The following is a 15,907-nucleotide window of genomic DNA, read 5'->3' as shown; positions in this document are numbered from 1 at the left end:
TGCTCACTGATGTTCAATTTGGCATACAAATAGTCCTGAGTTGTACCTTCATCAGGTTGACACCTCATCTTTCGATATGGCTGGTGCTGCTCCTGGCATGCCCTCCTGCACTCTTCATTGAACCAGGGTTAACCCCCTGGCTTGATGGTAATGGTAGAGTGGGGGATATGCCGGACAATGAGGTTACAGATTGTGTTCGAGTACAATTCTGCTGCTGCTCATGGATGCCCAGTCTTGAGTTGCTAGATCTGTTCGAAATCTTTCCCATTTAGCACAGTGCTAGTATCACACAGCACAATGGAGGGTACCCTCATTATGAAAACAGGACTTCGTCTCCACAATGACTGTGCGGTGGTCACTCCTATCAATACTGTCAAGGGCAGATGCACCAGACAGGTTGGTGAGACTGAGGTTAAGTATGTTTTTGTCTCTTATTCGTTCGCTCACCACCGGCCGCAGACCCAGTCTAGCAGCTATGTCCTTTAAGACTCTGCCAGCTCGGTGAGTGGTGGTGCTACTGAGACACTTCTGGTGATGGGTATTGAAGTCCCCCACCCAGAGTACATTCTGCACCCTTGCCACTTTCAGTGCTTCCTCCAAGTGGTGTTGAGCATGGAGAAGCACTGATTCATCAGCTGAGGGAGGGCAGTACGTGGTAATCAGCAAGAGGTTTCCTTACCCATTTTTGACCTGATGTCATGAGACTTCATGGGGTCTGGAGTCGATGTTGAGGACTCTCAGGGCACCTCCCTCTCGACTGTATACCACTGTGCCACCACCTCTTCTGGGTCTGTCCTGCTGGTGAGATAGGACATACCCAGGGATGGCGATGGTGGTGTCTGGGACATTATCTGTAAGGTATGATTCTGTGAGGATAACTATGTCAGGCTGTTGCTTGACTAGTCTGTGAGACAGCTCTCCCAATTTTGGCACTAGCTCCCAGATGTTAGTAAGGAGGACTTTGCAGGGTCGACAGGGCTGAGTTTGCAGTTGTCGTTTCCGATGCCTAGGTTAATGCCAGGTGGTCCGTCAGATCTCATTCCTTATCCAATTCTCTGCAGCAGCTTGATACAACTTTACCTTTAATATCAGGGTGTAGTTCTACACCACAATGCCTGTACTTTAATATCAGTGTATTGTTCTACACCATGATGGTTGTACTTTAAAATCAGGGTACAGTTCTACACCACTATGACTACTCCTTGAATATTAGGTTGTAGTCCTACATCACAATGAATGTAAATGTAATATCAGGGTGTCTTCCTACATCATGGTGACTGTATCTTTAATATAAAGGTGGAGTTCAACTCTACATGACTGTACCTTTAACACCAGAATGTAGTTTTACACCATAATGACAGTACATTAATATCAGGGAGTAGTTCTATATCACAATGACTGTACCTCTAATATCAGGGTGAGTTCTACACCATGATGACTGTACCTTTAATTTCAACGTGTAGCACTACACCACAATGATCATTCCTTTAATATCAGGGTGTAGTTCTACACCACAGTGACTTATCTTTAATATCAGGGTGTAGTTCTACACCAATGACTGTATGTTTAATATCAGGGTGGAGTTCTACACCGCAATGACTATTCCTTTACTATCAGGCTGTTTCTCTACAATACGATGACTATTCAGGGTATAGTTCTCCCCTATGAAGATTGCTGGGATGAATGTCCCTGGGCTTCTCATTATTTCTTGTGGTTCCATGTTTCATAGTCAAAGTTAAGGTGGGCACCCTTTGGGTAAATTTGCACCCTGTGCCTTGTCTGTACTATGTGTTTAATGCTAGTTTTTGCCCCCTTTGCAGACTCAATCAAATTTGACTCCTGTGGTAGGCGGGAAGACCGAACAGTTTATAACAAAAAAAGTCGGGTACTTAGAGGTCAACCTGGTAACTCCCCCTGGACTGTGAGCCTTCGCAACAGGTAAAGTGACCAGGGGCTGGCCTGATTGGCAGTATCCAGAGTTATAGATTGCACGCACAAGGTTCCACATGCTCCCTCACACAGTGATAGCACTCTACATGAATGGAAAAGAATTCCAGCCTCTGAATGTCCAGCCCATTTGTAACTATTGGCTCTGTTTATGCAAGCCAGCGTTTGTTTCCAGGCAGGTGAAACAGTCTTGTAAATTTTAAAGCAGTTTGCCATCTCACCAATATTTGACTCACACAGCCAACTGTTAGAATGAACTCCTGAGTGATCTAGCCTGTCCTCCGCAGCCAAGGCTCATGAAACCTCTATGGATCTGAACCTGAAGGCTAGTCAAATCGGCTGTATCATATCCACCCAATCAATGATATAGCACAGGTACAAAAAATTAAATATTAACCTCTCCAACGCAAGCAAGCTGGGAGAAAAATCACAAGTGGCATTAACAAAATGGTGTCAATTTAATTAAAAAAAAATATTTTTGTTTATTTTTGAAGTTGATAAGAGAGGGCTTAATTTCAACTTTATTTTCATTTTCCACATTTCCCCTATCTTCACATAGTCCACCTCCAACATTTCCCTCCTTTTGCTCAACTTTTCTCTCTCCATTTCTGGGATAGGTTGACCGATATCCCCTATAAGCTCATTGACTCCCACAGCTACCTTGACAAAACTTCCTCACTCCCTGCTTCCTGCAAGGACTCTATTCCATTCTCCCAGTTTCTCCATCCCTGTTGAATCTGTTCCGAAGATGCAAACTTCCATACCAGCATTTCCACTATGGTTTCCTTATTTCTCATCTGAGGATACCCCCCATCCCCACCACTGTTGTTGACAGGGCCCTTGAGTACTTTTGTTCCATTTCCCGCACTTCTGATCTCAGCTGTTGCCCTTGCACCCAGAATCATGATAGGGTTCCCCTTGTCCTCGCCTCCCACCCAGAAGGAATGAGACATTGATTTGATGCATCGTCCTCTGCCACTTTCGCTATCTCCCACGTGATGCCACCACAAAACATCTCTTCTCCTCCCCTCCTCTTTCAACATCTGTGGAGACCATTCCCTCCAAGACCTTGTTCCATTCCTCAGTCACCCCCAAAACACCTTCACCTTCCCATGCAAGCACAGGAGGTGCAACACCTGCCATTTGACATCTTCCCTGCTCACTGTCCAAAGTTCCAAACAATCCTGGGTAAAACAATTATTTTCTTGTAAATGCTGGAAAAACTCAGCAGGTCTGACAGCATCTGTGGAGAGAGAAAAAAACAAAGTTAATGTTTCAAGTCCTTATGACCCTTCTTCAGAGCCTTGCACCATCGTCTATTTCATCATTTGGTCTCTCCTGCCTTTTACCCTATCATAGACCTTCCCTTTTGTTCCACCCCCCCACCCCGCCCGCCTTTCCCTGCCTCTGTACTTGTGTTAAACCAGATGATCTCTAATCCTCTTCAGATGAAATCTCGTCACCCTGAAACGTTTTCTTTGTTTCTTTCTCCACAGATGCTGTCAGGCCTGCTGAGTATTTCCAGCATCTTCTGTTTTTATTTCAGATTTCCAGTATCTGCAGTATTTTATTTTTGTGTTCCATGGGAGAAAGGGCTGTTTTACTGATATTCAAGAATCATCCAATCAAGTATCAAAGAGGCTGTTTATATTCCAACTGGTGTAGGAAGGCGGGCCCCGTGAGGATGGTTGTGCTGAGTGGCCAATGGCAGGAATGTGGGGGTGGGGCAGTTCAAAGTGCGAGGTCCTGTGATAAACCGCACCCCCCCCAGGAATCTGTCCAACCAGAGCTGTCAATCTGATTGGGGATCACTGTGGATATTTCACTCTCGCCAATTCTGTTGATTTTCTTGAACACGTTTGAGTTTCATTTTACTTTCTTTTCAGGGAAGGGAAACATTTTTGTGGCGGGACCCTTGTGAGCAAGAATTGGATCATCAGCACAAAGCAGTGCTTCTCTTCCTGGTAATGGTTTCACTGTTTCTTGCATTAAGCCCTTGTTGTGCGGGATCATGGAATGTATTTTCAGATTGCCCTGTGGTCATTGGTGTAGGGTAGGAGATAGGCTTTACAAAATGCTAGAGGGCTGTAACATGGACACTGAAAGCTCAGTTGGTCAATGTACCATGTGATGTGGTACTGAGGTAAACACACCAGAAAATCCCTGGTTTGATTCCTGCTCTCAGCTGGAGTTAGGAATATTACAGATGACCAAAGTACCAATGTTGGAGGAGAGATGGAAAGTGAGGAACAAGTACAGTTGCGCAGTCTGGCCATCCCAACTGGGCATAGGTCAGAGACTGACCCCTTTTCCTCATCTGACAGGAGTAAAATCCAGTGAGAGAGCTCCCATTGTGGTAGGATACCCTCCAGTGTGTAACTGCTGAGGGGTTTTGTCAGTTGGGGCGAAGGCAACAGCTGCCCTTCAACCAAGAACTAGTGAGGTAGCTGGAAACTTCAGAAAGGGGCTAAGATTGGCTGGGGATATAATCCTGGTGCATCCCACCACTGACCCCACTATGGGCACCTCAATTGCATTGGGGAAGTGGGGGGGTACATGATGGTGGGGGGCAGGACTGTGTTTGTCCAGGCCGCAACCCCATTCCCTTCAGCCCCCATTTAATAGACTGCTCGGCAAAAATGCATTTCATGATGGTAGCACTTTTCTGTGGTGGTGTTCAGGATTTTACTCTGGTGTAGAGGGGCCCCAATGCCCTTCTCCAACTCCATGTCTCCTTCCCTATACCCCAAGACATTTATATTTCCAAGGCAGGTAGAGGTTCTGACCTTTCAAATGGCGGGTCGTAAATTCCAGGACCTTCTACAGATCAGATGAAGGCCATTTGGCCCGTCCATGCTGGCTCTTTGAAAGAGCTATTCAATTACTCCAACTCTCCTGTTTTCTCCCTGTAGCACAACAATGTTCTCCTTCTCAAGTGATTCATGGAATCATAGAATGGTGACAGCATGGAAAGAGGCCATTCAGCCCATTGTGTCCATGCTGGCTCTCTGCAAGAACAACTCAGCTAGTCCCACTCTCCTGCCATTTCCATGTGGTTCTTCACATTTTTTCTTAAAGAACTTATATGTAATTGTCTGGTTAAGGTTGTTTGAATCTGCTTCCACTATTCTTTCAGGCAGATTCCAGATCATATCATTATAATAAAATATTCTAATCTCCCCCTGGATTTGTTGCCAATTATCTTAAATTTTTGCTCTCTGATTTGTCACTGTCCTGCCAGTGGAAACAGTTCCTCCTTCACTCTATGAGCTTGTTAGAACTTTACTCAATATCTTAAATGGGATCCCTGCTTTTGTTTATTTTCCTTTACAATGCCTATATCAATTATTGATTACAGATCCAGGATACACATTAATCGTGTAAATTGGGGGTTGGCTTCTGAAGCCGATGCAGATTAACACTGTGTCTAACCACCTAGAAGCTGTTGATGCTGGCTGGTGTTACGTCTAAACTCCAATAGCTTAACCATGTTCCATTCCCCTCACCATGCTGAGAACACAGAGTTCAAACATCTGCAAGGTATCTGTTCTCTGGTTCTTCCAAGGGTGCACATCATTTTTCTGCTTTTGGAGATTGCATTTTTGGCTAACAGGAGAAACTGAGTTAATAAGGACACAATGTATCCAAGAACATAGAGCCAGGTTATAACAAGACTTTCAGATGAGAAGGGAAAAATGAGAATATTCCCCTCTGATAAACCCATACTAGATAATCCTGAGATTGACAAGTCCTTACATCAATTGTGAAATGTGAAACCAATATCTTATTTTGTGTTTTTGTCTTTTAGTTACGCTGAGTTCAGGGGCTATGAGGCCTGGATGGGAACTGTGTTGAAAAATCCCAGGCCTGATGACCCAGAAAAGCAAGCAATCCCTATCCGAAGGGCCGTGTGTGGACCAAAACGCTCCAACTTGATCATGTTGGAGTTAGAGAGGTACCTACGCAAAAAAAAAATAGCCTTTTCTCATTGGCAGTTCTCGACTTATCTTAGCTATAGATTTATTTTAATTGTATTCATTCATGGGATGTGGATGTCACTGACAAGGCTGACTGACATTTATTGCCCATCCCTAGAATGTGGTGGTGACCCACCCTCTTAAACCACCATACGGCATCTGGTGAAGTTGTAGCGATTTGATATAGCTGAATGGTTTGATAGGCCATGTCAGAGGACATAAAGAGACAACTAAAAATGATACTGAAATCAAATATAGGCCTTAGGAAAGTAGGTTTTCTTCACTAATGGACATTATTATTTTTTAATTAATTCACGGGATGTCGGCTTCGCTGGCTATGCCAGAATTTTTTGCCCATCCTCACTTGCCCTTGAGAAGGTGGTGTTGAACTGCCTTCTTGAACCGCATCAGTCCATGTGGTGTAGGTACACCCACAGTGCTGTTAGGGAGAAAGTTCCAGGATTTTGACTCAGTCAGTGAAGGAACGGTGATATATTTACAAGTCAGGATGATGATGGCTAGGAAGGGAACTTCCAGGCGGTGGTGTTCCCATCTACCTGCTGCCCTTGTCCTTCTAGATGGTAGTGATTCTGGGTTTGGAAGGTGCTGCCTAAGGAGCCTCGGTGATTCCTGCAGTGCGTTTTGTAGATGGTATACACTGCTGCTACTGTGCATTGATGGTGGAGGGAGTGAATGTTTGTGGATATGGTGCTAATCAAGCGGGCTGCTTTGTCTAGACAGTGTGAAGCTTCTTGAGTTTTCTGGGAGCTGCACTCATCCCAGCAAGTGGAAAGTATTCCATCACACTCCTGACTTGTGCCTTGTAGATGATGGACAGGCTTTGGGGAGTCAAGAAGTGAGTTACTCACCGCAGGATTCCTAGCCTCTGACCTGCTCTTGTAGCCATAGTATTTCTATGGCTAGTCCAGTTCAGTTTATGGCCAATGGTAACCCCCAGTATGTTGATTGTGGGGAATTCAGCAATGGTAATGCCATTGAATGTCAAGGGCTGATGGTTGGATTCACTTTTGTGGGCGATGGTCATTGTCTGGCACTTGTGTGGACGCGAATGTTACTTGCCACTTGTCAGCCCAAGCCTGGATATTGTCCACAGAAACATAGAAACTAGGAGCAGGAGTAGGCCATTCGGCCTTTTAAGCCTGCTCCGTCATTCGATGTGATCATGGCTGATCCTCTATCTCAACGCCATATTCCCGCTTTCTCTCTATACCCAAAAAGTTATCAAAGTCTTTCTTGAGTATACTCAGTGACCCGACCTCTCCAGCCTTCTGTGGTAAAGAATTCCACAGGTTGACCATTCTCTGAGTGAAGAAATCTTTCCTTATCTCAGTCCTAAATGGCCTGCCCTTATCCTGAGGCTGTGGCCCCTGGTTCTAGACTCCCCAGCCAGGGGAAACATCCTCCCTTCATCAAGTCTGACTAGCCCTGTTAGAATTTTATAGGTTTCAATCAGATCCTCTCTCATTCTTCTAAACTCTAGTGAATACAGGCCCAGGCAAACCAAGATAAAGGCAAAATCTTCCAATTAGGCACTTTACACCCTTCTGGACTTAACATTGAGTTCAACAACACCAGACCATGAACTCGCTCCTTCATTCTCACCCCTCTTTGATCCAGCCTTCTATCCAGCTTCAACTATCCCACACCACTTAAACAGTATATATTTCACCATATTTTCACTCCTGAAGAAGAGTCATATGGACTCAAAACTTTAACTCTGTCTTTCCCTCCACAGATGCTGTCAGACCTGCTGAGTTTTTCCAGCACTTTTTGCTTTTGTCCCAATCAAACCAATCTCTCCTCATACGACAGTCCTGCCATCCCCAGTATCAGCCCAGTGAATCTTCACTGCACTCCCTCTATGACAAATAAGTAGGGAGACCGAAACTGCATGCAATACTCCAGGTGTGTTCACACCAAGGCCCTGTATAATTGCAGTAAGACATCCCTACTTCTGAACTCAAATCTTCTTGCAATGCAGGCCAACATACCATTTGCCTTCCTAATTGTTTGCTACACCTGCCTGTTTACCTTCATTGACTGGTGTACAAGGACACCCAGATCCCTTTGTACATCCACATGTCCCAATATATCACCATTTAAATAATACTCTGCCTTTCTGTTTATCACACTGAAGCGAATAACTTCACATTTATCCACATTATACATCATCAGCCATGTGTTTGCACACACACACATAACTTGTCTAAATCGCCATGAAGCCTCCTTGCATCCTCCTCATGACCTTGCCCAGTTTTGTGTCATCAGCAAACTTGGAAATATTGCATTTGGTTTCCACATCCAAGCAATTTATATAAATCAGGAATAGCTGGGACCCAAGCACCAGTAGTCACCACCTGCCATCTGGAAAGATCTATTTATTCCCACTCTCTATTTCCAGTCTGTCAACTAATTCTCAATCCATGCCAGTAAATTACCCCCGATCCCATGTGCTTTAATTTTGCCCACTAGCCTCTTACGTGGGACCTTATCAAAAGCCTTCTTGAAATCCAAATGCACCACATCCACTGGTTCTCCCTTATCTAATCTACTAGTTACATCCTCAAAAAACTCTGGTAGATTATTTAAGCATGATTTCCCTTTCATAAACCCTTGCTGACTTTGTGTAATCCCACGAATATTTTCCAAGTGTTCTTTTACCATGTCTTTTATAATAGACTCAAGCATTTTCCCCACTACTAACATTAGGCTAACTGGCCTGTAATTCTCTGTTTTATTCTCTCCCTCCTTTTTTAAATAGTGGGGTTACATTTGCTTCCCTTCAGAATGAAGGAACTGCTCCAGAGTGTATAGAATTTTGGAAGATGACCACCAATGCATCTAATATTTCCCGGGGCACTTCTTTTAGTGGTCTAGGATGTAGATTATCAGACCCTGGTGATTTTTCAGCCTTTAACCCCATTAATTCCTCTAGCATTATTATTTTACAAATATTGATTTTCTTCAATTCCTCCCTCTTACTAGACCTTTGGTTCCCTAACATTTCTGGGAAATTATTTGTGTCCTCTTTTGTGAAGACAGAACCAAAATATGTGTTCAATTCTTCTGCCATTTCTTTGTTCCCCATTATAATTTCCCCCGTTTCTGACTGTAAGGGACCTACACTTGTCTTTGCTAATCTTTTTCTCTTTACAGATTTATATAAGCTTTTACAATCAGTTTTTATTTTCCTTGCAAGTTTACTCTCATACTCCATTTTCCCCTTCTTGATCAATCTTTTTGTCCACCTTAGCTGAATTCTAAACTGCTCCCAATCCTCAGGTTTGCTGCTTTTTCTGGCAATTTTATATGCTTCCTCTTTGGATTTAATACTATCCCTAATTTCTTTTGTAATCCATGGTTGATTTATGGGTTTATTTTTGTGCCAAAGAGGAATGAATAATTGTTGTAATTCATGCATACAAATATTAGTCATTGCCTATCCACTGTCAACCCTTTTAGTAAGGTTTCCCAATCCATAATTGCCAACTAGCGCCTCATACTCTTATAGTTCCCTTTATTTAGATTCAAGACCCTAGTTTCAATTCAACTTCTTCACTCTCCATCTTAATGAACAATTCTATCATTTTATGGTCACTCTTCCTTAATTGTTAATTAATCCTTTCTTATTGCACAATACCCAGTCTAGGATAGCCTGCTCTCTTGTTGGCTCCTCAACGTATTGGTCTAAAAAACTATCACATACACACTCCAGGAAATCCTCCTCCACAATATTATTGCTAGTTTGGTTTGTCCAATCAATATGTAGATTAAAGCCACCTATGATGACAGTTGTACCCTTATTGCATGTATCTCCAATTTCCTGTTTAATGCCTTCCCTTACATCTCCATTACTGTTTGGGAGCCTATAGTCAACCTCCACCAACATTTTCTGCCCCTTGGTGTTTCTTATCTCCACCCAAACAGATTCCACGTCATGATTTTCCGAGCCAATATCCTTCCTCACTATTGCATTGATTTCCTCCTTTATTAACAGTGCTACCCCACCTCCTTTCCCTATTTGTCTGTCCTTCTTAAATATTGAATACCCCTGGATGTTCAGTTCCCATCCTTGGTCACCCTACAGCCATGTCCCCATAATTGCAACTATATCATAACCATTTACATCTATTTGTGTTGTTAATTCATCTATCTTATTGCGAATGCTCCGCGCATTGAGATACAATGTCTTTAGACTTGTCTTTTTAACCTTGTTAGTCATCTTAGCTTTATTTTGCACTATGGACCCATTTATGACCCATTTGTTTTTGGCCATTGTTTTTTCTGCCTTTCACTTTTGCTTCATCCTTTTCTGTCTTTCATTTCTATCCTTGTTTCCCCCTCTTCTGTCTCCCTGCTCAGGTTCCCATTCCCCCTACCATCCTAGTTTAAATCCTCCCTGACAGAACTAGCACTGGTCCTGCCTAGGTGCAACCCGTCCTGTTCGTATTGATCCCACCTTCCCCAGAACCAGTCCCAATGTCCCAGGAATCTGAATCCCTTCCCTCTATACCATTTCTTCAGCCAGGTATTCATCCAATATATCCTGTTATTTAGACTCTTGTTAGCATGTGCCTTACTGCCTTTGAGGTCCTACTTTTTAATTTACGTCCTAACTCCCTATAGTCAGCTTGTAGGACCTCATCCCTTTTTTTACCTATGTAGTTGGTACCAATAGGTATCACGACCACTGACTGTTCACCCTCCCCCTTCAGAATGCCCTGCAGCCTCACCGAGACATCCTTGACCCTGGCACCAGGGAGGCAACATACCATCCTGGCGTCTCTTTTGCAGCCGCAGAAACAACTGTCTGTTCCCCTTACTATTGAATCCCCTCTCACTGTAGCCCTGCCAATCTTCTTCCTCCTCTCATGTGCAGCAGAGCCATGCGTGGTGCCATGGACTTGGCTGCTGCTGCCTTCCCCTGAGAAGTCGTCTCCCTCAACAGTATCCAAAACGGTATATCTGTTAGAAAGGTGGATGGTCACAGGGGTCTCCTGCACTACCTGCCTTCCTCTACTCTGCCTAGTGGTCACCCATCTCCTTTCTGCCTATTCAGTCTTTACCTGCAGTGTGACCACCTCATTGAATGTGTTGTCCACGATAATCTCAGCATTGAGGATGCTCCACAGCGAATCCACCCACAGCTCCAGCTCTGAAATGCTATTAGCCAGTAGCTGCATTTGGACACATGGTCACCAGAGACACTGGAAGTATCCATGACTTCCCACATAGCGCAGGAGGAGCATATCACGGGTGTGAATTCTGCTGCCATGACTTCCCTTTAGATTAAGCTCGTTAGTTACTCCCTTTAAAGAATACTAACTACGCTAGAGGCCTTATTCGACTCCAAACTCTCCCACTGCAGCCCAAAGCCCTCTCCTTATTTTGATTAAGCTAATGGAGTGCAGTTGCTTTAATTAGTAGAAAAAGTAGAAGTAAAAGTACTCATCTGACCCTACTTACCAATTAGATGCCTCCCCTGCGTTGTGTCACTTTTTGAATCATGACATCACTTTGAATTCCACCGCCTGAATGTCCTGAGGATACACCTCTCCTCTCCGATCTCGGCCTCTGTTTTTGCACCCTTTTATACCACTCTCACTGGCCTCTCCTCTCCAGTCGAAAACTCACCTTCTTCCAACCTCAACGACAACTTTTAGTTAATTGCTAATTTAAAGAAAGACTAGACTTCAGATAGAATTTAATCCTTAATATTACCCTTAAACTCCCTCAGTCACCAATCTCCAACTGAAGCTCTCTACTGCAGCCAAGCATAGCACTCCTGTGCAGGCCCAGGTCTTGCTGCATTTGTACATGGACTGAGAAGCTGTGAATGTTGCTGAACGTTGTGCAATCATCAGCAAATATCCACTGACAAGGAGGACATTGGGAGATAGTTTCAGAAGTGGCAAGAGAAGCTTCTTGGGGTGTTCATATACCAGAGGAGCTGGGGCATTGGAGCATTAGCGAGGGTGTCTGGTAGCTTCAAAGGGGTCCTGTCTCTGGGAGCACTGCTGACCAACATGGTGAAAGTTCTAAAAGAGGATTCAAGAATTGCAAAGTGACGATGTGGCATCTGGAAGGACAATGAAATAGAGCTCAGAATCTGGATGGAAGAAAAGGACTGGTATTTATATATGGCCTTTCACAACCTCAGGATGTTTTAGATAATTTTGCAGCCAATGAAGTATCTTTTCTGAAGTGTAGTCACTGTTGTAATGTAGGAAACCTGTCCGCCAATTTGCGCACAGTAAGTTCCCACAAACAGCAATGTGATAATGGACAGATAATCTGTGTCACTGATGTTGTTGAGGCTAACTATTGGCCAGGACACCAGGGAAAGGTTTCCTGCTCTTCCTTGAATAGTCCCTAGGATCTTTTACATTGATCTGAGGGGGCAGACAGGGCCTAGGTTTAACTTCCCATCTGAAAGATGACAGTGCAGCACACCCTCAGTACTGCACCGCAGCAGCAGCCTGGATTATGTGCTCAAGTCTTCCCAGTCAACACAGATGCTCTGCACTGATCTAATTCTTTTCACCCATACAGCTCTGCCACTTTGAACACTCGGGTTGCTGTGATCTGTCTACCCCCTCAGGGGTACATTGTTCTTGAAGAAACTGAGTGTGAGATAGCAGGTTGGGGAGAGACGCAAGGTAAGGACAGCTTCCAGTGCTCCAGTAAGAGTTCAAACTGCTCTCATGTTGGTCACACCTCACATGGACCTATCATAGTCGTCTGAACAAGTTTAAACCAGCAACACGGGAATGAAAAGGAGCTACCCCGCTCCTGTTCACTCTGGGAGTGAGAGTTCTACTGTTGCTGATGGTGCTCACAAACTGAGATCCTAACCAATGTTTTCACTCCTCTGCCTACAAACAGCAGAATCCAAAGGCAGATGAAGTTAGACTGATTACCGATGGTACAATGCTGCACCCTCAGCACATGGGTAACATACTCTCGGTGCCCAGAGCAAACCAGGCATGCACTATAGTGCAGTACTTCCAATGTGTGGATCTGTAGTATTGGGCCAAGCAGTACTTACAACTTATTTTGAAAAAGCAGGACATGAGAGAAGGCTGGTATAGCAAGCATGAGAAGGTGCCTGGTGTCCAGGGAATTATAAGATGAGACATATCAGGAAAAAGTGATGATCCAGATCTTTAATGGAACCTTCCTGAATATTACTATTGGATTATCCTCTCAGACTCTGTTGGACCAGGTCCCTGTGCTGCTATTTTTTCCATATTTTTGTCTGCCCTAATTTCTTCCTTTGGATGTGTGTAGGTACAGGCCATGATAATGTTCTAAATATCCTGACGATGCCGGTGATGAGTAACAAGAAGTGCAATCGGTACTACAGAGGTCGACTGGCCGAGACCGAGATCTGTGCTGGGACTATGGAAAGGGGAGCTGGAGCATGTGAGGTAAGAAACAAGGACAGGAGAAAATTGTAGTGATCATTAAGAGCTGGTGAAGGACAATTCTGGGCAGTGCACCAGCGAGGACTGGAGTCAAACCGCCACCCAGAATCCTGGTATTGCTATTTGGGTTGGGTCATTTTTCCTGCAGAGTTAAGAGGTTCCATTCTGTTACCCATCTAATCTATTTTACACATGGCCTCCTCATGCTTAAAAAGACTGCAGGGGATATTCATTCTGTGTTTAACCTACACGAAACAAGGAGTGCTTGGAGGCAGTGCTACTCAAACATTGCTCAGCAGGCACTGTCTGATGCTGAATCAGGATGGTATCCATTCCATGTGGTGGGTAAAATAGCCATGGCCCTGAAAACTTTATTAACAAAAGATGACATCCAAAGGTCACATGACTATGCAAGCCACGATGCGCAAAGAGAACAATGCACAAAGACATTTCTCCAAACACCCCCCTTTTTATAGAAAAAAATAACATGCTCTATCATTCAATTTATTTATGGGATGTCAGCATCACTCGCTAGGCCAGCATTTATTGCCCATCCCTAATTGCCCTTGTTCAGAAGGCACTTAAGAGTCAGCCACATTGCTGTGAGTCTGGAGTCAATGTAAGCCAGACCAGGTAAGGACAGTAGATTCCCTTCCCTAAAGGACATTAGTGAACCAGATGGATTTTTTACAACAATCAACAATGGTTTCATGGTTATTATCAGACTTTTAATTCCAGATTTTTTTATATTAATTCAAATTTCACCATCTGCCATGGTGGGATTCAAACCCAGGTCCCCAGAGCATTACACTGGGTCCCTGGAATATCAGTACAGTAACAGTACCACTATGCCACTGCCTCCGTAGGTGCTAGTTACACGCACACATGGCTTATCAACAAAATCATCACGCATGAACCAAAAATGTTTTGTTTTTTCTAGACTGTCCCAATTTTAACTGTGTGGGATGTCATGAGTCATGAGCAGCTCTTTAGCGTGCTTATAGCTTGATGTTTATTATGAACAGTGCACTGGCTGAAGTGGTCTTTAGTCTCATTGCTCATATTTGTTCAGTAGCCTTCTCCAAAAGGTACCTTAACTGCCACCAGAGCCAGTCAGAGGCACAGGCCTAGAGAGTAGGTGGAGACACAGTAACTGTGTAGAGAGTGAGGCACATGCCTACAGGGTGGGTGATGACATGGTAACCATGTGGAGAGTGAGGCACATGATTTTGATTAAATCAGGGTTTTGATTTGAGAAAAATCCTTCTCTAGCTGTGGAGTGAGACGAGTGATCTGTCTGGAAATGTTTCCATAAATTGGTGGGGTTCAGGATGCGGTAGATGTTATTACACTTATGTTCCAATGAAACCTAAAGTCGTGTCTTCTGCCTTTCAGCGGGATTATGGTGGGCCCCTCGCTTGCTTTACCCATCAGTGCTGGGTGCTCGAGGGAGTCATCATTCCTGGTCGTGGATGTGGTCGACCGAATCAGCCTGGGATCTTTGTCCGAGTTGCAATGTACGTGGACTGGATAAAAAAAGTCATGGCACTCTAGGCATTGGGATCAGAGCTCAGGCTTTCAGGGGAGATGTGAAAATCAGCGCCTGCAATGACAAATCACTCTTCCCATTACCCGGCTCTCTTATCAATGCAACATCATTTTTCCATGCCTGTCAGAAATAATCACCTTTAAACAATTTGCAGTGTAGAACTGAAAAGTAGTTTAGTGTAGAAACCTGATATGTATGGAGGATTTGTTATTCGATTGACCAATCCATCAATTGTTATCTTTGGGAAGATCTGCTATCAATGGTGCAATGGATCAATCATCTTTGGGAGGCTTTGCTATTCACCGCAGTATGAATCAATAAAGTTATGTATGGGATGCCATTTAATGAAATTGCATATTTTCAATTAGCATTGTTTTGTGTATTAGGCATTAGTTTGAAGATTTTAAATAGCTGATATCCGGGATGTCTCTTTTGACAGTTTATTCAGCTGTGCTACATAGAGCACATCTTTTGATACTTCCATCATTATCAGAAACTGCTGACATTTAACTCTACTGTTCTTTACAGTTTAATCTGCATGTCTCCTCATTTATACCCACATAATGCAGTCAATGCATTGTAATAGTAAATGTCATATTGCTGGGAGTATTGTACTTTTTATCATGTTGCATTTTTAAGTAGTGTTTCAAAGCATCTATGAAACTTAATCCTACATCTCGTTATCGGAGTCCATGAAATGCCAAAATGATTTAGATTACATTTTTATTTGTATAAAAGTGATAACCAATAACATTTATGTCCAAAATAAATATTGAACAATGTTCCATTTCTCAGTTACTTAATTTTTTTTATTCTTTGATGGCATGTGGACATTGCTGGCAAGACCAACATTTGTTGCCCATCACTAATTGCCCTTGAACTGAGTGTCTTGCTCAGTCATTTCAGAGGGAGTTAAGAGTCAACCACATTGCTGTAGACCTGGAGTCACATGTAGGCCAGACCAGGTAAGGACAGCAGATTTCCTT

At 43.6% G+C, this 15,907-nt stretch overlaps 1 protein-coding gene across 1 annotated transcript in view; it reads left to right on the top strand.

The window, feature by feature from the left end:
• mst1 (macrophage stimulating 1) overlaps positions 1 to 15,506 on the top strand; it is a 227,641-nt gene extending 212,135 nt beyond the window's left edge. The window contains exons 14-19 of the mRNA XM_041191641.1: positions 1,803 to 1,938; positions 3,834 to 3,911; positions 5,756 to 5,902; positions 12,498 to 12,604; positions 13,236 to 13,375; positions 14,768 to 15,506. Coding sequence (XP_041047575.1) covers positions 1,803 to 1,938; positions 3,834 to 3,911; positions 5,756 to 5,902; positions 12,498 to 12,604; positions 13,236 to 13,375; positions 14,768 to 14,926 — 767 coding nt within the window. The 3' untranslated portion in view covers positions 14,927 to 15,506. The remainder of the gene's footprint in view (positions 1 to 1,802; positions 1,939 to 3,833; positions 3,912 to 5,755; positions 5,903 to 12,497; positions 12,605 to 13,235; positions 13,376 to 14,767) is intronic.
• The last annotated feature ends 401 nt before the right edge of the window (positions 15,507 to 15,907 follow it).

The sequence above is a fragment of the Carcharodon carcharias genome, chromosome 7, assembly GCF_017639515.1.
Source record: "Carcharodon carcharias isolate sCarCar2 chromosome 7, sCarCar2.pri, whole genome shotgun sequence".
In the NCBI taxonomy this organism is placed as follows: domain Eukaryota; kingdom Metazoa; phylum Chordata; class Chondrichthyes; order Lamniformes; family Lamnidae; genus Carcharodon; species Carcharodon carcharias.
This window is presented reverse-complemented; position numbering and strand designations above follow the sequence as displayed.